The following is a 22,042-nucleotide window of genomic DNA, read 5'->3' as shown; positions in this document are numbered from 1 at the left end:
GAAAAGTGTTCGGAAACTTCAGATCGTGCAGAATGCAGCTGCGAGAGCAATTATGGGCTTCTCCAAGTATGCCCATATCACTCCAACACTCCGCAGTCTGCATTGGTTGCCGATCAGTTTCCGGTCACAATTCAAAGTGTTGGTTGTGACCTATAAAGCCCTTCATGGCACCGGACCAGAAGAACCGTTGCACTTACCTGAACGGTCTTCTCGCTGCACTGCAAGGAGAGTCCAACATGGGTTAATCTTCAGCCTAGCTGGAAGGGACTGAGTTAAAAATTAGCATAATTTACTGGTCCAACCCCCATGCTGCCCTTTCCGGGTCAGTCTTACAATAAAACGAAGTCATAGTGATAGTAAACCAAAGAACTTTATTAATCCACTAACTTGGAAGTAACTCAAACTATGACAACCCTGTGACCCTGGGCCCAAACAGCCGGGTGGGTTTGGACTCTCCTTGCAGTGCAGCGAGAAGACCGTTCAGGTAAGTGCAACGGTTCTTCTCCACTTGCACTGCTTCGGAGAGTCCAACATGGGATATACCCAAGCTTAACTTATTAGGGGGGGGAAGGCTGGACCAGGGGCGCAGTATCGGTGCAAACTCTCTGCAGTACTCTGCGTCCAAAGGCTGCTTTGGCACAAGCGAAAGTGTCCAATCTGTAATGTTTAACGAATGTATTAGGCGTGGCCCAAGTTGCCGCCCGGCAAATATCGTCGATCGGGGCTTGTGTCGTCCAGGCCGCTGAAGTGGCCGCACTCCTTGTTGAGTGTGCTGTGATGCCTTTTGGTATCGGTGTAGACTTTGATTTGTAGGCGGTGATGATGCAGGAACGAATCCAGCAACTAATTGTCTTGGGAGAAACTTTACTCCCCATAGATGCTGGAAAATATGAGACAAATAGGGCTTCCGTTTTTCTAAAGGTGTTAGTCCGTCTAATATAAAGTTTGATGGCCCGTCGAACATCCAACTTGTGCCATCTTAGTTCCAGTGGGTGAGGCCCCTGGGCACAAAAGTCCGGCAGCACAATGTCTTGAGATCTGTGGAAAACCGTGTTCACCTTAGGTAAGAAGGCTGGATCAGGTCGGAGGACCACTCTGTTGGTGTGGAAGATGCATAAGTCCGGTCGTACTGATAAGGCTGAGAGCTCGGAGACCCTCCTTGCTGATGTGATTGCTGTGAGGAAAGCCATTTTTAGTGATAACAGACGCAGCGGTATCTCCCTCAAGAGTTCAAAGGGGGGCTCCGTGAGGGCCTGCAACACTAGTGGCAGATCCCATGTGGGGAAACGGTGTATAGTAGGAGGTCTGATGTTCGCTGCCCCTTTAATAAAATCCCGAATCCATGGGTGTTGGGAGATTGGAGTAGCAAAGTCCAACTTAAGTATTGTGGCAATAGCCGCCGTTTGTCTGCGAAGTGTATTTGGAGCCAATCCTTTATCCAGACCGGCTTGTAAGAACTCCAGAATCTGGATCACTGATGGTGATTGAGGATCCTGATTGCGACCTCTGCAGAAGGAGCAGTAAGCCCTCCAGGTAGCTTGGTAAATTCGTGTCGTGAAAGGACGGCGTGCCGCCTGTATGGTGGATATCACTTTATCCGGAACCCGTTCCTTCCTTAACCTCTCCCCCTCAAGTGCCACACGGCAAGACTCCACCACTGGGGGTCTGGGTGACAAATTGACCACTGCATCAGTACCACCTTGTGATGTGGAATGCGCCAAGGGGGAGAAATTGAAAGGTCCATGAGGTCCGCAAACCAAGGGCGTCTGGGCCAGTGAGGAGCCACCAGAAGAATTTCTGCTTGTTCTTGTAATAGTTTGTGTATTACCCTCGGTATTAGGCAGACAGGGGGGAATGCATACAGCAGACCCTCTGGCCACGGGCAGGTTAGAGCATTGATCTGTTCCGCACCTGGTGATGGGAACCTTGAGAAGAACCTCGGTAAGTGGCTGTTGTGGCAGGTGGCGAATAAGTCCACTTCCGGAGTCCCAAATCTGTGCACAATGTCCAGAAAAAGATCTGAGCTCAGGCTCCACTCTGTCGGGTCGATAGTGGTCCGACTGAGCCAATCCGCCTGTATGTTGGAGGTGCCGGATATGTGCTCCGCTCGTAGGGATGCGAGATGTTGCTCTGCCCACCTGAACAGGGACTGAGATTCTCTCATCAGGCGACCTGATTTTGTGCCGCCTTGATGGTTGATGTGTGCCCTTGTCGCCACATTGTCTGTAAGTATCAGTACATTTTGGCCCCTCACCAGGCCCGTGAAGTGTCGGAGAGCCAGGTGGACCGCTCTGAGTTCCAAGTAATTGATGTTGGGAGATGCGAGGTCCTCTGGACTCCATAGTCCTTGGGCCATCCCTATCTTGGAGTGCGCTCCCCAACCTGAGAGACTCGCGTCCGTAGTTATTGTCACCTCCTGTTGTAGCAGGAATGGCGACCCCTGATGTAGCGCTGACGACTTCCACCATGGGAGCGATCGGCGCACCTCTGGTGAAATTGTCACCAATCTGGAAGAGTGGTTGGTCCGGTTCTGTTGAAAGGGAATGAGGAACCACTGCAGTGGTCTGGCATGAAGCCTGGCCCAGGGAACAATGTCTATGCAGGATATGAGAACTCCCAACAGTTGGGACAGAAATGCTAGTGTTACTGTACGGCTGCGTTGCAATTCTGTGATCAACGCCCTGACCTTGACCTGGCGCTCTGTGGACAGGGAGACTTTGCCCTCCATGGTGTCTATGTTGGTACCTAGGTGGGGTAAGTACCTGGTCGGTATGAGATGACTCTTTTGGTAATTGATTGAGAACCCCGCCTCCGCCAAGGTCTCTATAGTCTCTGACAGGTCGCGCTGTGCCCGACTGGAGCTGCTGGACAGTATGATGATATCGTCCAGATACGCCAGCAGGCGTAGAGGACGTGTCCTGAGCTCTGCGGTGAGGATGTCCAACAACTTTGTAAAAGTCCTGGGAGCTGACGATAGGCCAAAGGGCATGGCCTTGTACTGAAAATGGTGGTTTTCGAAACAAAACCGGAGGTATTTCCTGGAATCTGGATGCACTGGGACATGGAGGTATGCCTCTTTGAGGTCTATTGACGTCAGCCAGTCCTGTTGACGTATTGCAGCTAGTATAGTCCTTAGAGAGTGCATCTTGAACCTGCGGTATTTTATATATAGGTTCAACTGTTTCAGGTTGAGTATGAGGCGGCAACCCCCTGAGGCCTTGGGTACTATAAACACTATTGAATAGTACCCCTGCTTTTCCTGGTGCGATGGAACCTTTTCGATGGCCTTGATTTGAAATAGATGATGAATTTCTTGGTAAAGGAGGTTGTGCTTGTGGTTGTTGGAAAGTACCGGACATTCCAGAAATCTGTTTGGAGGTTTCAGGGTAAACTCCAGGGTGAGTCCCTGAGTTATAGTATTTATAGCCCAAGTGTCGGTGGACATAGATGCCCAGAAGGCGGTGAAGTGCTGCAGCCGCCCTCCTATGGGAACTGTCCTGGTAAAGTCATTTGTTCCTTCTAAAGCCTCCTCTATTGGAACCTCGATAGGCCTTCCTTGTTTGTTGGAACTGCCTGTTCCTATCTCCAAAGTTACCCCTGTCCCCTCTGTAGGACAGTTGGGAGTAGGACCCCTGGGTATATGATCTTCCAGCCTGGGGTGCAGAGGAGGAAGATTCGGCCCGAAAGGGCTGGCGCCTAAAATATGGAGCGGTGCGTCTTTCCTGCCTTCTGTAAGTTCTAGGCATGACTTTCTTCTTGTCCTTGTCCTCCACAAGGACCTTGTCAAGAGATTCCCCAAACAATCTTGTCCCATCAAATGGGGCCGAGGCTAGACGCCCTTTGGACTTGGCATCAGCTTGCCAAGTCCGCAGCCAGAGTAAGCGTCGGGATGATTGGTTTGCTGCTAGGGCTCGTGAAGAGAAACGAGATGCTGACAGAGTGGCGTCCGCCGAAAATTCCGCAGCAGCTAGCAACTTGTTAAGGTCCTGCCTTAAGCGACCCTCCTCAGGTCCCAGCTTCGAGAGCATTTCCTGGAGCCAAAGGACCGAAGCCCTGTTAAAAAATGAGGCTGCCGAAGCCGCTTTGAGGGCCCATGCCGACATCTGGTGAGCTTTTTTATTTATTCCCTCTGCCCTCCGGTCCTCCGGTTTTAGGCCATCTGCCACATCGGAAGGGACTAATGCATTAGATACTAGGGCTGCAATTGGAGCATCCACCGATGGAAATTCCAGCAACTTTTCCAATTCTGGCTCAAATGCGTAAAACTTACGCTCAGAGGCTGTTGGGCCTAGAGCAGCTGCTGGATATTGCCAAGGCCTCTGCACATTGTCCAAAAAAAGTTTAGGGGCTGGTATAAGGTCAGCATCCCTTTGGAGCTCCGTGAGCACCCTCGAGGCCGGAGGAGGAGCTGATGCTGGATCTGTGGGCTTCTCAGGGGTACCCAGAGCCACAGTCATCTTTGCCTTATTCAGCAGTACGTGAAAGATAGCGGGCCTAAAGAGACCTGTATACGCTGGTGGTTCCGGGGGTGCCCCTTCATCCTCAGACAGGCCATCATCTGGCTCTGATCCCTGACCTCTGAACGCAGGATCTTCAAGGAATGAATCATGCGCAGGTGACGAGGGGGCTGGGGCTGCCCAAATATTCCTTTGCAGGGAAGGAGGAGGAAGAGGGTGAGGAGAGGCAGGGGGTGCACTTGCCGTGTATTGTTGTACCCCAGCTGCTATGCCATGCGAATATGCTGAAGCTATCATATCCTGCAAGGCTGGTGGCAGGCGTTGCCAGGTATCTGGAGATGATCTGAGCCCAGCAGCTGTTGGGGTAAATGTGGCTGTAGGCAATGGTTGAGATGCCATGTGCCATGCAGGAGAAACAGAGGGTGGTCTGGTAACCTCAGGTCTCATAGATTCTGCCACCTGGGATGGACCCCCAAACCTATCTGGAGACCATTCCTTGTCCGTGGCCAAACCAATTCCTTCTGGGAGTCTTGGGGGGGTCCCAGTTATCATGCTCCTACTCTGACCTGGCACTGATGACAAAGCGGCATTGCTTTGTTTCTGAGCCTCTAACTGCTCCTCCAATGCCTTAATTCGACGCTCGGCCTCTCTTAATCCAGATGATGACTGAGAGGTTTTTGACTTTGCCTTCGAGGAGTGAGTCTTCTCCTTGGCTTTTACGGTTGAGGGCTCTGCTGTCCCCTGCTGTGGAAGATCAGCCATTGGGGAATTAGTTCTGAGCCTCCACAACGCAAAGATAGAGAAAAGAACTTTTTCCTTTGTTGTAAACAAGTATTACCGAGCGAAAATGGCCACCGTTTATTTTATCCGTCCTCTTCCTGTGTAACAGGAAATCCGGTCTCTTCCTGCCTCTCTAGGCATTCCAGAAGTTGCCTGCCCCAAAATGGCGGCCCCCTGCGTGCCGCGCCATGTTTCAATGGCCGCTCCCTTACATAGCCGTCTCAGGCGGCAAAAGGGGATCGTCAGAATAGCTCCGATCCTGGGCGGCGTTTTTGGGCGGGAAATTCAAATTCCTGCTTCGCCCTGGCCCAACTTGCAAGAAAAACGCCTTGCCCTGAGGTATGGCCGCGCAGGCCGGGGACCTCTGTCGTTGGCGGTTTGTGGCGGGAGATTTGAATCTCCTCCTGCCTTGTCCAGAAAAACCGCTCCAAAGGACGGTATGGCCGCGCAGGCCAGGGACCTCTATTACTGGCAACACCCGGTCTTGGGAGCTGTACCCACGCAGGGAAGAGGCTCCGACCTGGGGAAGACGATGTAAGGGCAATACTCCACAGAGTAGTGGCCCAATCACGTCGAGGTGAGCTGCTCCATGATTCTGAAAAATAAACAGAAAGGAGAAAAATCATTAACCATATTTATTAATAAAACAGTTAAATTCAGATAAATATACAATTAAAAATCAATTAAAATCAATTAAAAACAATTAAAACCACTCCTAGGCTCTAAGAGTCCTAGGAGGAAAAACTCATGTGTCCCTACACTATGACTGAGTTTTTTAGACTGACCCGGGAAGGACAGCATGGGGGTTGGACCAGTAAATTATGCTAATTTTTAACTCAGTCCCTTCCAGCTAGGCTGAAGATTAACCCATGTTGGACTCTCCGAAGCAGTGCAAGTGGAGAATATCTTCGGGACCGCCTCCTGCCGCACGAATCCCAGCGACTGGTTAGGTCCCACAGAGTTGGCCTTCTCCGGGTCCCGTCGACTAAACAATGTCATCTGGCGGGACCCAGGGGAAGAGCCTTCTCTGTGGGGGGGCCGACCCTCTGGAACCAGCTCCCCCCTGAGATTAGGATTGCCCCCACCCTCCCTGCCTTTCGTAAACTCCTTAAGACCCACCTCTGCCGTCAGGCATGGGAGAACTAAAACACCTCCCCCTTGCCCATGTTGTTTTGCTATTTGACTGTGTGCCTGTTTTTTATATATACTGTTTTTATGAGATTACTAATTTTAAATTGTAATTAGATTGGTGGGCATTGGATTTGGTATTATGTACTGTGCTGTTTTTTATTATTGTTGTGAGCCGCCTCGAGTTTGCGGAGAGGGGCGGCATATAAACCCAATAAATCTAATCTAATCTAATATCGATAACAATCTTACCTAAACCTGAACTATTCTTGCTAGGCATCTTCAGGCAAAAAGTTACAAAAGAAGATAGATACCTTATTACTCAAATCTTGACAGCTGCTAGAAGAACCGTTGTACCTACCTGAATGGTCTTCTCAGTGCTCTGGAAGGAGAGTCCAACATGGGTTATTAACCAATCCTATTGGTAGAGACTGAGTTAATTTAAATAATTAACAGTCACCACCCCCTTAGCAGCCCCCATGAGCTCAGTTTTAAAAACGAAGACAATGTGAAAAAACAACAAGAATTTATTTAAACAATAACAACGTATAACATTTAACAACCCAAATACTCCGGCGACCTGGGTTTGGACTCTCCTTCCAGAGCACTGAGAAGACCATTCAGGTAGGTACAACGGTTCTTCTCCATTGCCTCTGGAAGGAGAGTCCAACATGGGATATACCAAAGATCAAATCCCATGGATGGGAAAAGGCTGTGCCAAGGTCGTTGGAATGGAAAACACTCGCTGCAAGACACGCCTGCCAAAGGAAGCCTCCGCCGAAGCTAAGAAATCCACCTTGTAGTGGCGGATAAAGGTAGAGGAAGAAATCCAAGTCGCTGCACGGCAAATATCTTCTATAGATGCTTGTGTCGACCAGCTGCCGATGTAGCTGCACTCCTGGTTGAATGAGCCATCACTCCAGCCGGAGGTGATTGGGATCTTGCTTTATAAGCCTCAATACAATCCCTAATCCAACAACTGAGGGATTGTGAAGAAACCCCAAGGCCCATCTTGCTCTGGGCAAAAGACACAAACAACCTCTGTCTTCCGAAATGATGCTATCCTTCTAATGTAGAGCTTCAAGGCTCTCCTAACATCAATCTTATGCCACCTGAGCTCCGAAGGGTGCTGACCATGAGTACAGAAATCCGGGAGAACGAGTTCTTGTTTCTGGTGAAACCCCGAATTTACCTTCGGTATGAATGAAGGGTCCAACCTCAGCACCACTCTATCCAGATGAAATACACACAAGTCCAGTCTAATCGACAGAGCCGATAGTTCAGAGACTCGACGTGCTGATGTTATAGCAACTAAGAACAATGTCTTTATAATAGAGAGGAGCCGAATTGGGATTGTCCTCATTGGCTCGAAGGGAGGTCCTGTAAGTGCACGCAGCACTAGGGAAAGATCCCACATTGGAAATCTCCTTATTGGAGGGGAGTGTGTGTTAATAGCACCCTTGATGAAATCCCTCACCCACGGGTGTTGAGCCAAAGAGCAAGATTCCGGCAAACGAATTATGGTCGAGAGTGCAGCTACTTGCCTCTTCAAGGTGTTAGGGGCCAAGCCCCGCTCAATCCCCGTCTGGAGGAACTCCAGTACTGAAATTATGGAAGCCTCCTTTGGGTCACATTGAAGGGTGAAGCAAAATTTGCAAAAGGCTGCCTACGTTGCTTGATAAATCCTTACTGTTGATGGACGCCGAGCTGCCTGCATTGTGGCGATGACCATATCCGGTAGCTGTTGTTGTCTCAGTCTATTCCGCTCACATGCCATACGGCTAGCTGGAACCAATGGGGGTTCGGGTGATGAATGGACCCCTGACTGAGAGAAATGTCCTGCTCTGGAATCCTCCAGGAGGGGGACACTGATAAGACTACGCGATCGGCGAACCATGGACGTCGTGGCCAGTACGGCGCCACTATGACCACTTCTGCTCGCTCCTGAATTACCTTGTCCAGTACTCTCTGTATGAGACATGTCGGGGGAAAGGCATATAACAGGCCTAGGGGCCATGGTGACAAGAGAGCATTGACCCCCCTCTGCCCTTGGTGTTAGGAAATGAGAATAGAACCTTACCAGTTGAGTGTTGACCTGTGTCGCAAAGAGATCCACCAATGGAGTACCGAAACGATGAACAATCTGTTGGAATAATCCTGGATCCAGTCTCCACTCTGAGGGATCCAGAGTGGACCTGCTTAACCAGTCCGCCTGTATGTTGCTGGTCCCAGCAATGTGTTCTGCCGACAGCGAAGCCAAGTGGGTCTTGGCCCAGTTGAAAAGGGCTGCGGACTCAACCATCAGGCGGAGCGACCTCGTGCCCCCTTGATGGTTCAGGTGGGCCCTGGTCACAACATTGTCGGTTAATACTAGCACATGCCTGCCCTGAACCCAATGTGAAAAGGCTTGAAGGGCAAGGAAGACTGCCTTCAGTTAGAGGTAGTTGATGTTGACGGGAATCAGGTCCTCCAGAGACCAGAGTCCCTGGGCCATGTGAAGGCCCATGTGAGCCCCCCAGCCGGACACCCTCGCATCCGTCGTGAGGATCAGGCGGTCTCGGTTGCAAAAGAGTGAGCCCTGGAGAAGAGCTGGGGAGGCCCACCACTTTAATGATTCCTTGACTTCTGACGCAATCCGTAGTTTCCTTTGCGAAGGACTCATCCTGACTTTCTGAGCTGGAAGAAGGAACCATTGGAGGACCCTGATATGGTGACGAGCCCAAGGCAAAATGCCTATAGTCGATACTAGAGTCCCCAAGACCTTGGAAAGCAAGGCCAGAGGTGCCCGCTGCTGGAGTCGCAGCTGGATTACTAACTGTCGAATGTTTGTTATTCTCTCTGGGGACAATGTCACGGTACCTGTGGATGTATCGATGATCGACCCCAGGTGCAGCAGTCTGGTCGTAGGAAGAAGGTGACTCTTCTCTTCGTTGATAGTGAATCCGTGGGACTCTAGAGTCTGTCTTGTGAATGCTAGATCTCTCAGTGCCCGGGACGGGGACCTGGACAAGATGATGATATCGTCCAGGTACGCCAGCAGTCGGATGGCACGAGATCTGATGTGGGCTGTCAGGATGTCTAGCAGTTTGGTAAATGTTCAGGGGGCCGAAGACAGCCCGAACGGCATAGCCCGGTATTGATAGTGGGACCCATTCAGGTAGAATCGGAGAAATCTCCATTGTGCTGGTATAATTGGCACATGTAAATAGGCTTCTTTTAAGTCTATTGATGTCAGGAGATCTTGCTGTCGGATGGATTGCAGAATGGTTTGGAGGGAATGCATCCGAAACCTTCTGTATTTTATTAAGGTATTTAAGTGCTTCAGATTGAGGATCATCCTGAAACCTCCTGATGTCTTTGGCACGAGGAATACTCTTGAATAGAAGTCTGTACCTTCTGCGTGACAGGGCACTTTTCCTATTGCTCGAATCTCTAAGAGATGAGCGATCTCCCGTTGAAGCTGTGTTCTTTTCTGTGGATCCCGAAGAACTGGACACTGAACAAAGCGGTTTGGTGGGGGCTGGAGGAACTCCAAACGTAAACCCTGGGATATAGTGGCTAGCACCCATTTGTCGGAGGACGTAGTCCACCAGTAGGCCTGGAAAGATTGAAGCTTACCTCCTATGGGCTGTAGTGCTGAGTCATTTAGTACGTTTGAAGCCCCTCTGGTTGCCTCAAAAAGGACGCCTCGTTTGTTGGTAACCTCTCTGTCGATTTTGGAAGGGCACTCGGTCACTTCTAAACCCGGTCTGATTATATTGTTTCTGAGGAAATGGTCTGGTAATCTGACTTGTAGTGGATGAGGAGTCCCACCAAAAGGGCTGCCGGCGAGGATAGGGGGTAGTTCAACGGTCCCGGCGTCTATAGGCTCTGGGGAGGGATATCCTCTTATCCTTGTCCTCAATGAGGACTGGCTCTAATGCTTCCCCAAAGAGTTTGTCTCCCTGAAAGGGGGAGGAGGCCAGGTTCCATTTTGATTTCAAATCAGCTGGCCAGTTCCTCAACCACAGGAGGCGCTTGGAGGAAAGGGTAGTTGCCATGCTCCTTGCCGAGAACTTGGCTGCATGGAGGGTGGCATCAGCCAAAAACTCAGCTGCCACCAGTAACTTCCCTAGGCCTTGGCGTAAGCGACCGTCCTCTGGACCGAGGCGGGCTTGCATCTCCTACAGCCAAACGATTGATGCCCTGTTGAAGAAGGATGCAGCAGCCGCCGCCCTAAACCCCCAGCCAGCCATCTGATGCATCTTTTGCAACAGAACCTCTGCTTTCCTGTCTTCCGGTTTTAGGCTGTTGCCTGTCTCCGAAGGCACCAAGGCTTTAGAAATCAGCTGCATCACTGGCTGATCAATCGGGGGAAATTCCAGCAACTTTTCCACCTCCTCATCAAAGGTGTAAAATTTCCTCTCCACTGCTGGGTGCTGCCAGGGACGTTTAATGCTCTCTCGGAAAATCTCTGAGGAAGGTATGTGGTCTGACTCGGGTTGAGGCTCTTTAAATAAGATGGTAGACGGTTTTGCCCCATCAGTAGTTTCAGTTGGCTTTGCAGGGCCTGGTAAGTCTACCGCTTGTTTGGCTTTGTGAAGCAAAATCCTAAAAATCGATGTTTTGAACAAACCAGCCGCTACAGGCTGTTTAGGAGGTGTTTCATCATCTGAAAGTTCATAGTCCTTCTCAATGTCATCTAAAGGGGACGCTTCATCAGCCCAAGACCCCAAACCCAAGGGGGGGTGCAGACCATAGTTCCCTCTAAGCTGAGCAGTGAGCAATCGCTCACTTAAAAATCATCATCAACTCAGAGTTTTCCAAACCTGCCCAGAAGCCGAGAGGGAAAGAGTGAGAGGGAAGGAGAGAGAGAGGAAGAGAGAGAAACAGATAGAAAAAAGAGAGGAAAGAAAAAGAATGGGAGTAAAGAAGAGAGAAAGAAAATCAAAATCTAGTTTGAAACTAGCTCAACTATTTAAGTGCCTATTTTGATATTGAGAGAGTTGCCCTATTATGGGCTCACTGTTATAGACACACAGTACAGTATTTTATTTTGAAATTCTCTGAAGCAAAACAGGGTGGGTTTTTTTATTTATTTGTTTGTTTATTTGTTTGTTTATTTATTTGTTTGTTTATTTATTATTTCTGTGCCGCCCAGTCCCAAAGGGACTGCCGCTCAGACACTATACTTCTCCGCCCACCCCCAAATAAAATTAGAGGGAACACTGGTGCAGACCAGAGATTTTTGGATGGAACTGGACGTGGATGTTGGCTAACTTAATTCACTCCCACCGCCATCCCCTGAGAGTAAGCGTTTGTGATCATTTCTTGTAGGGTAGGGGACATCTGGTGCCAGGTTTCAGGCTGTGCTCGCAACCCAGCCACTGTGGGCATAAAGGTAGCTGAGTGGCCCTGCGTGCTCCTTAAAGAATGACTTGCAGAGTCTGGCCTGGTCCCACTATGGCCAGGAGAAGGCAGAACCTGAGACATGGTGACAAACTGCCTGTCTGGAGACCAGACTCTTTCTGAATATGTCTCTGCAGGCCTCATGACAGATTGAGACATTGGGGAGTCTCTGGCCAGGGGCAAATGTGAAGGCATCGCAGGCATCACCGGAATGTGGAGGGATGCATCCAGCTTTTCTTCTAAGGCCTTGATACGCCTCTCTGCCTCCTTGAGAGAGGATGAAGAGACCTGGGAGGCCTTGGCTTTATCCCTGGGTTTGGACTTGACTTTGTCCTTAGGGGCATTAGGAGGAGAGGTCACCTTCTCAGGGATATGATCCTCCATAGTACTCACAAATATAGCCTTACGACACCGGAGCTTTATAGAAACCAAAGCACTCGTTATCACAGAAGGTGAAAATGTCGACTGGGGCCTCTGAGGGCTTGCGCATGCGCAGAATAGCCCAACTGTTCTTCGCACCCATCAACTGGGCGGAGAGGAACTTTCCCGCCTTGACAATCATGGTGAGCGCGGGAAATAAACACCCCAAAATGGCAGCACGCTGAGGCAATCCTCTCTAGCGCTTGTGTCCTCCCTTCTGTAAAGCGGACAGACTCCTTGGGAAGGGCAGGCAATGCCGCGGTCAGCCTCTCTTCGCTCTCCGCTGGAGCTCAAAAAAGCCGCAAATCGGCCAGGCAACGGCGGCGGCGGCAATCACTTCAGCCGCCGAACAGCTGAGAGGCACTGGCAAGCAGCCAAACCGTCATTTCTCTTCAGGAACTCCGTTCCTCGAGCTTCCCAGTGGGGGGGGGCAGACCCCCCCCACCTTCAGCTCGCAGCCAGGTTTGGCCTCGGAGGCCAGGGACACCAGGCTGTGTTGCTCCTCGATCGGGGCAGTACCCTCTGAGGGAAGGGGCCCCCGAGAAGAAATCGGTGGGGGCGGTGCCCGCGGAGGGCAGAGACCCCTTCCTGATGGTCTTCCTTCACCTGCAGAAAAGACAAGAAAAAGAAAACATTACAAAGGTAAAATGCATTTAATATTCAACTTTCTACTACTCAGTGAAACTCAACTCAGAGACTGAGTTTTTAAAACTGAGCTCATGGGGGCTGCTAAGGGGGCGGTGACTGTTAATTATTTAAATTAACTCAGTCTCTACCAATAGGATTGGTTAATAACCCATGTTGGGCTCTCCTTCCAGAGGCAATGGAGAATTACCTATGTCCAACATTGGAAACAGGAAAATATCCCTACTACTATAAATATTATCACAAAAAATATGGATTGTGCTGAACTATCCAAAATGACGATGGAATTACAAAACAAAAATGATTCGGAGTTCTACAGGGCTTGGGAGAAGAGATAAAGAAATGGTTGAAGCCAACGGTCTGCTCATTTAGAAATAATTTATGACTCTGTAGTTAGCCTGTGAGTTTGGAATGCAATTCGCATGCTGGAGATGTATACTGACAAATTCTAATGTGGAAGAAAATAAATAAAGAAGCATTATTATAAGTACAAGCCTGTAAAGATCATATTCTCGGAGCAGCCAGCAAGACCAGAACATCAGCTAAACCTGATGATTAATCCTATCAACTTTTTTCTTCACACTTGAACAAACCTCTCCAGGAAGTCTTACCCTACCAAGACTTTTATATTGATTGTGTTAATTAGGGTTTTATTTACTTATTTACTTATTTATTAGATTTGTATGCCGCCCCTCTCCATAGACTAGGGGCGGCTAACAACAATAATAAAACAGCATATGACAAATCTAACATTTAAAATAATTAAAAAACCCTTATTAAAAACCAAACATACACACAAACATACCACGCATCAATTGTATAGGCTTAGGGGGAAAGGAATATCTCAATTCCCCCATGCCTGACGACACAGGTGGGTTGAAAGGAGCTTATGAAAGGTGGAGGGTGGGGGAAAGTTTGATCTCTGAGAGGAGCTGGTTCCAGAGGGTCAGGGCCACCACAGAGAAGGCTCTTCCCCTGGGTCCCGCCAAATGACGTTTAGTTGACGGGACCTGGAGAAGGCCAACTCTGTGGGACCTAACTGGTCGCTGGGATTCGTGTGGCAGAAGACGGTCCCGGAGATATTCTGGTCCGATGCCATGAAGGGCTTTATAGGTCATAACCAATACTTTGAATTGTGATCGGAAACTGATCGGCAACCAATGCAGACTGCGGAGTGTTGGTGTAACATGGGCATACTTAGGGAAGCCCATGATTGCTCTCGCAGCTGCATTCTGCACAATCTGAAGTTTCCGAAAACTATTCAAAGGTAACCTATGTAGAGAGCGTTATAGGAGTCGAGCCTCGAGGTGATGAGGGTATGAGTGACTGTGAGCAGTGACTCCTGGTCCAAATAGGGCCGCAACTGGTGCACCAGACGAACCTGGGTAAAGGCACCCCTTGCCACAGCCTAAAGATGTTTCTCTAATGTGAGCTGTGGAGCGAGGAGGATGCCCACATTGCAGACCCTCTCAGGGTGATGGACGGACAGATGGGATTGTCCCTGGGAGGCAAAACCCACAGCCACTCCGTCTTATCATTCATGTAGATGTTAAATAGCAGGGGGGAGAGGACCGACCCCTGAGGCACCCCACAAGAGAGGAACCTAGAGGTTGACCTCTGACACCCCACTAACACCAACTGTGACTGACCGGAGAGGTAGAACAGTGTCTCCCACTCCCAACCCCTCCCGCCGGTGCACAAGGATACCATGGTCAATGGTATCGAAAGCCGCTGAGAGGCCAAGAAGCACCAGGACAGAGGATAAACCCCTGTCCCGGGCCCGCCAGAGATCATCCATTACCGCGACCAAAGCAGTTTCCGTGCTGTAGCCGGGCCTGAATCCAGACTGCTGAGGGCATAGATAATTGGCTTCTTCCAAGGATCGCTGGAGCAAGAGCGCTACCACCTTCTCAACAACCTTCCCCCATAAAGGGAAGGTTGGAGACTGGACGATAGTTGTTAGGAATGGCTGGGTCCATGGAAGGCTTCTTGAGGAGGGGGCGCAAAAGTGCCTCCTTGTAGGGATCTGGAAAGGACCCCCTCCCCAAAGAAGCATTGAGAATCTCTTGGACCCAGCTCCGTGTCACCTCCCTGCTGGCCGAGACCAGCCAGGAGGGACACGGATCCAGTAAACAGGTGGCGGAACTCACAGCTCCAATGGCCTTGTCCACTTCATCAGGTGTCACCAGATCAAACTCTTCCCAGACAGATGGACAAGTACGGGCCCCAGTCACCTCGACTAACTCGTTGTCAGTCGACTCTGTTATCCAATTGGAGTGGAGGTCCACTCGGATTTGAGCGATTTTATCAGTGAAAAACATGTTAAAGTCCTCGGCACTACTCTGCAAGGGCTTCCCAACTCCCCCCAGGTTAAGAAGGGAGCGGGTCACCCTAAACAGAGTGGCCGGGCGGGATTCCGCTGATGCAATCAAGGCGCTTACAAGTGTTTGATCGGATTCGGACTTACTCTTCGTCCATCGCTTCTCTAGACGTCTCTTCTGGCATTTCAACTCCCGGAGCTCCTCGTTGAACCATGGAGCTCTGCAGAGTCTAGTGCCGCGGAGAGGTCGCAACGGTGCAATCCGGTCGAGAGCGTCCGCTGCAGCTTTGTTCCAGGCCTCAGCAAGAGGCCCTGCTGAACTGTGGACGAGTGCATCTGGAATAACCCCAAGCGCCCTCTGAAAGCCCTCTGGGTCCATCAGGCGTCTGGGGCGGAATTGCCTAATCGGTTCCGCCTCCCTGCGGGGAAGGATTGGAGCCAGGAAGTCAAGACGCAATAGAAAATGGTCTGACCATGACAAAGGCAACAGTTCTAAGCCCCTTAGTCGCAGACCATTACTCAATTGCCCATAGAGGAATACCATGTCAGGTGCGTGCCCCCCCCCCCCTCGTGAGTTGGACCCTGTACTACTTGAGTCAGATCCATGGGTCTCATGGTGGCCATGAACTCCTATGCTAACCCAGAGGTTTCGCCAAGCGACGGTAGGTTAAAGTCCCCCAAGACAATAAGTCTGGGGAATCCTACCACCAGCCTGGCTACCTCCTTGAGCAGCACAAGCAGGGCTGTTGACACACAGCTGGGAGGCAGGTACGTGAGTAACAAGCCCACCTGAACCCCTAAGTCCAACTTCACTAAGAGGGACTCCCAACCCGCAATCTCTGGAGCAATGAGTCTACACAGGCAAAGGCTCTCCCTGGCTATAATAGCCACTCCTCCCCCCCCCTTCCCTGGTGTCGAGGCTGATGCCATACCTGAAACCCAGCTGGGCAAATTTCAGAGAGAGGAACTCCTCCCTCTGGGCCCAGTCCAGAGTATCAATGAAAGAGCTTGTAAGCGGGTAAGAGCTGGGAACATCATTAGCACCTGGTTATGGCTGGAAAGAAACATTTGGAGCAAGTTAGACCAATGGTAAAAAAAAACCTGCAAAGATTTTGGGCTTGAATAACATTCTTCACAGAGAGAAACAATGAAATAGCTTGGGAACATTAATAGCACCTGGTTAGGGCTGGAAAGAAATATCTGGAGCAAGTAAAGCAATTAAAAAACAACCCTACAAAGACAGGACTTGAAAACATTCTTATTCTCAGCTAGTAACATTGAAAGAGCTTGTAAGCCGGTAAAATCTGGGAACATTGTTAGCACCTGGTTAGGGCTGGAAAGAAACTTCTTTTGGAGCAAGTTAGAGTAATGGAAAAAACCCTGCAAACACTTAGGGCTTGGAAAACATTCTTTACAGAGAGAAACAAGGAAAGAGCCTGCAAGATAAGAGCTGGGAAGATTGTTAGCAGCTAGTTAGGGCTAGGAGAAAAAAGCTACATTCAGAATATAAGACGCACCCTAATTATCAGCCTCTTTTAGGGAGGAAAAGGGTGCGTCTTATACATCAGAAAATACGGTAGCTGGACAATGTGACCTGTGACCAAGAGGAGGGAATTATCTATTCTTTCATTATATTGAAACTGCTGGAAATATTTAGAGCTGGCTTCCATTCTCATCCATGCCAAAATGATATACTCAATAAAGAAGTTGTTTGAGAAAGCTGAAAATCTCTGAATTGGGTGCTGAATTGGTTGGATTTGCTAGTCAAAACTTTGACACCCTTGGTGATCACCTTTAAAGTCCTTCATGGCATGGATCCAAATTACTTGAAAGACTGTCTCATCCCACTGGGATTGGCCCATACCAGTCATGCCAGCAGAGGAAACATGCTGTGGGTCCCATCAGCCCAGTTATTCCATTGATGGGGCCAAGGAGGAAGGCCTTCTCTGCTTCTGCTCCTACCCTCTGGAACATCTTGCCAGATGTGAGATTGTTCCCCAACCCTCCACTATTTTTGCTAAGGGCCTCAAGATGAGATTTTGCCAGTCGGCTTTGGGCCTAGTGGAGGAACAGCTCAATGGAGATTGAGTAATGAACAGAAACCAGCTTGCCTTCCCTCCCTTCCGTCCCTCCAATATGTATCTTTCATTTTCGCATTTGTTCTTAATCTCTTATGTTTCAGTTTGGATGCAACTGTAAGCCGCCCAGAATTACTCTATGGTGAGATGGGAAGCCAATAAAATGAAAAGATGGACAGATGTATGGACGGACAAAGAAACAAACAAACGTTTTACATTTCTTTGCAAAACACTAATCTCATATTTAGTTGTTTATCTATATATACAAGGACCAATTATTTCACTAAGAGTTCTTTCTCTGTTTAACTCTAACTAGTACATGTCACTGTGCAGATTTGCTAAATGATTCATACAACAAGAGCCACTTGAAACTCTGCTCTAGATGGGTGGTCTGCAGTCACACAATTAGGAGAGCAGCAATCTTTGTGTTCGAATTGCTAAGCATGACGATAAAGATTACAGTATGTTTTCTGAATATACTATTGCGTTAAGTTTCAAATTAATTGTTCAAGTAAATATAATTATCTATACTGTAATAACATACTAATAACATCCCGACATGTTATACCTGTCACTTAAGTGTGAATAAATTTACCAACCTCTCTAGCAATATGACCTAGGGCTTCATCTTCTGCAGAAAATCTGTCCTTCATTGGAGTTCTTTTCCTTCCTGAGCCAGGGGTCCCCATGCTTATGTAAAATGTCAGATAGTTTCTCACAGTATTACTTTAAATCCAAGAACCTAAACCTGAAACAAAGAAAAAGTATCAAATTATTACTTTCATTATATGTACACATATACATATACATGTATCTATAGCTTGAAAACCATTTTTCATCAATTTCCTGAGGCTGTTCATAGTTTATACTTTATTTTCTAAACAAAATACACATTTTAGGATCCACACATTTGGCAAAATTTATGTTTTCTAAACAAGCTACCATATTTTTCTGAATATAAGACACACCAGAGTGTAAGACAAACCTAGGTTTTGGGGGAGAAAAACAAGGGCGAAAAATCTGCTTCCCAGAAATTTGCCTTCTAGAAAACAGCAAACAATACAGATGACCAGAGTCCCTTCTAAAGTGCGCGGCCGGACAGCTGATCTGCCCCTCCCAAGCTGTCGGGTGTGTGGCCAGTTGCTGCGCCGTTTGAATCACTGTCCGCCTCAAGCAGCTGCCTAAAAGGGAGGGGTTCCCCATGGATATAGCCAAAAAAAACCCCTGGGTGTCACTCCTTCCTATGTGGCAACAACATGGGCAACAGTGCAATAGACAAAGATCAGCTGGTTGAGTAAGACGAGGCGGAGGGGCTCCATCTGCACATGCGCGGAGCGATATTAGGGGCGGGCCCCGGGTTAAAGCAGGGGTCTAAACATTGGCTTCTCCCACCATGCATAGCGGGGTGCAGACATTAATTGCTTTCCAAGCGTACACAGTAGGTACACAGAAATGAGAGTAGACCTGGAGGGAGAAGGAAGGAAAGAAGAGCAAGGTGTAAGCGTAGGTGGGCCGGCGAACCTCCCTGGGTCTCCCCAGGGATCTTGCCACATCTGAGCATGCCACTCACACACTGGAGGGAGGCGCAGGAAGAGGCAGGCTTTCTTCTGGATCCGATAGGGGGTGAGGCTGTGGTGCCAGCGGCAGAGGCAGGCAAAGAGCCGTTTTCTTCAGGGAGGGGCCGGCCTCCTCTGCCACCCTCCTCTCGGCACCCGTCAAGAGCCATCCAGCAGAAGGGAGGAGGTGGAGGAGGAAGAGGAAGAAAGGCAACCTCACAGAGGGGACCCAAGGAGCGACCCGCACTTTCAATCGCCATCCAGCAGGCAAAGATTGACCATCCAGCAGGGAAAGCTTACTAAAGTATGGATTGTTCCTCCTTGGCTCCCCTCTGTAAGGTCGCCTTTCTTCCTCCTCTTCCTCCTTTGCCTTCCGGGCTCTGTTGCTGCCACCGCAGCCACACCCCGCACTGAAGAGAGCCTGCCTCTTCCCATGCCTCCCTCCGGGTCCTGCAGCCCTTGCTTCTGGATTACAATGAGAAAAAGAAAAAGGGAGAGGAAAGAGAGAGAGAAAATGACATGAACTTCAGAGAAATGAGAGCAAAAGTGGAGGAGAAACAAATGAGAGAGAGAAGGGGGAGGGAGAAGTATACAGAAATGAAAGAGACCTGGAGGAAAACAATGAGAGGGAAAAGAGAGAGAGAAGTGGAGAGAAAGAAAGAAAAGGGAAAAGATGGAAGGAAAGAGAGAAGTGGAGAGGAAGGAAAGTTGGAAGGAAGGAGAAATGGAGAGAACAAGAAAGGAAGGATGGAAAGAAGAAAGGATGTAAATATTGCGGGAACAAGGAAAGAAAGAGGGAAGGAAGGAAGGAGAAATGAAGAAAACAAGAAAGAGGCGGGGCTTGGTCGGAGCGGAGCTGGAGGGTGAGCCGCTGCTCTCCCAGAACGACTTTTTCTGTCTTTTTGTTTAAAATCGGATGCCCATCCGGGAGAGAAGGGTATCGTAAGGAATGGTTATGCTGTGCCCGGTGAGAGGACTGCAATCCCTCGTCGGAATAAGCTATTAGACCGCCAGGACCAGACAGAGAAGAAGCCAGCGTTTGCTGTCCCATAAACATGGCCGCCTCGTAGACAGCGGGGAGGGAAGAGAAAAGAGAATGGTGAACATCGGTATCTACGTTAAAAAAAAAAATTTCTTCAGAGACTTCTTCTATGCTTCTAATAACTTTAAAATCTTGGAAGACAGAGAAGCTCGAATCTAAACAAACGGCAATTAAGAGGCTTGAGCAACGACACAAATAAAGTTGGACGTTTGGTGATCGGAGATCGGAGGTCAGAGGTTGGTGAGATCGGAGATCGGAGCTTGGTGAGACAGCAAAGGGCGACATACAAGACGAATGCAGTTTCGGGAGGAAGCAAAAGAGAGAAGATTTATTAATTTAGAGGTGGATTTGTGAACATTAACTATATTTATAAGTGGGAGTGAAACTGCGACTTCCAGGATTCTAGCATTCAGATCTTTAGAACGGATATTACGTTTTGATGATTGAAGGTTTATTCAAGGATACGGAGAAAGAGAAGACAGGAATAGTCGCCATATTAACCACGTCATTTAAATACATTTAACTACATTTGCTGTGTTTGCTCTTCGACAGACTTCGCATTTGAGCCCTTCAAAAGACATAAGAAGAAAACGTATGGTACTGTATGAATAATATTATTATTGTTTCAGGTATTACTATATTAAACTTTCCTTTAAACCTTTGAACATTGGATAAATAACGTGGAATCTACTGGAATATATTGAACTGAGATAGAAACTTAATTTAAGAAACAACAACTGAAAACCAAAACTAATATAAATTGGCTGCGATTGGGACATGAAAATAGAAGACTAGACTGAAATATAAATATTTGGACTGGATTGAACTATAAATATATGGACTTGAATATTATTATTATTATTATTATTATTATTATTATTATTATTAATAACATCACTACCCAATGAATTGATGTCAACATATTCTTGATTTTTATTATCTATTTGCTCTTGGAAAAATTAATTGTATATAATATTGTTTAATAATATGAGATTAAGGAATTAATTAATGAATTGAAGGTTATTATTTAAGAAATTCTATCTCTACCCTTTCTTTTCCCATTCTCTTAAATATGTGTGTGTGTGTGTGTGTGTGTGTGTGTGTTTTCGTAGATTTTCACGGGTACAGGTATGACAGTCTTGGTATATTCGGGTTTCTTCCTGTGTAGGATTTGGAAATTTCTGGCGCCGTTTCGACGAGGTCCCACTCGTCATCTTCAGGCTGGTGTTTCTGTCCTTGTTCTAGGGCGAACACTGCGAGACCTGAGCAGCCTTCCTTCTATAAATACTGGTGGCTGGGTGTGGTTTGATGTTACCCCACTGACTCACCAGGAAGTTTCTACACAGCAGGCAATTGCTGAGCCATCAAACCACACCCAGCCACCAGTATTTATAGAAGGAAGGCAGCTCAGGTCTCGCAGTGTTCACCCTAGAACAAGGACAGAAACACCAGCCTGAAGATGACGAGTGGGACCTCGTCGAAATGTTCGCCAGAAATTTCCAAATCCTACACGGGAAGAAACCCGAATATACCAATATATATCATATATATATTATTATATATCAACCACAATTACATAATATAAATATAAGTAAATATTGAATATAAGATACAGATATTAAATATATACAGTGATCCCCCGGGTATTGCGATCCCGATCATTGCGAAATGGCTATATGGTGATTTTGCAACCCGGAAGTAAAAACACAATCTGCGCATGCACGCCCTTTTTTCCATGGGCACGCATGCGTAGATGGCGCCGGGCAGATCAGCTGCTGGGCGGCTTCCCTAGGTCTTCCCCCTCTTGCTGGCGGGAGGGCGAGCGGCGGGCATCAGCGAGGAGTTTTCCCACCGCCCACGCAAACTCCTCGCTGCCGCTCACCCGCCCTTCGCCCGCCCACGCCGTTCATTCTCGCCGCTTCCCAGCTGAGTCCTGAAGCGAATTGGCTTCAGGACTCAGTTGGGAAGCGCGAGCGAGCGGCGCCAGCGAACGGCTTGTCCGCCGCCTGCCTGCCCGCTAGCGAGGAGCCGAAGATTGGGGGCCGCGCGGCTGTTTTAAAACGTCGCCGCCGGCATGGGGGGCTTGCCAGCACCCCCCGGACCCCCAACCCGGGTTTGGGGGGCTGCTAGGAAGCCCCCCATGCCGGCGGCGACGTTTTAAAACAGCCGCGCGGCTTCCCAATGAGTCCCGAAGACAAACGCGGAAGTTCGCCTTTGACGTTTGTCTT

General features: G+C 48.7%; 1 protein-coding gene across 3 annotated transcripts in view; it reads right to left on the bottom strand.

The window, feature by feature from the left end:
• Positions 1-22,042, bottom strand: part of LRRFIP2 (LRR binding FLII interacting protein 2) — a 366,589-nt gene that overhangs the window by 288,042 nt on the left and 56,505 nt on the right. For all 3 annotated transcript variants that reach the window (XM_070726340.1, XM_070726338.1, XM_070726339.1), the window contains exon 2: positions 17,816-17,964. In XM_070726340.1, the coding sequence (XP_070582441.1) occupies positions 17,816-17,905 (90 nt within the window). In that variant the 5' untranslated portion in view covers positions 17,906-17,964. The remainder of the gene's footprint in view (positions 1-17,815; positions 17,965-22,042) is intronic.

Source organism: Erythrolamprus reginae, chromosome Z, assembly GCF_031021105.1.
Source record: "Erythrolamprus reginae isolate rEryReg1 chromosome Z, rEryReg1.hap1, whole genome shotgun sequence".
NCBI classification, from domain to species: domain Eukaryota; kingdom Metazoa; phylum Chordata; class Lepidosauria; order Squamata; family Dipsadidae; genus Erythrolamprus; species Erythrolamprus reginae.
The sequence above is the reverse complement of the archived record's forward strand: the minus strand, read 5'-3'. Positions and strand labels throughout refer to the sequence as shown.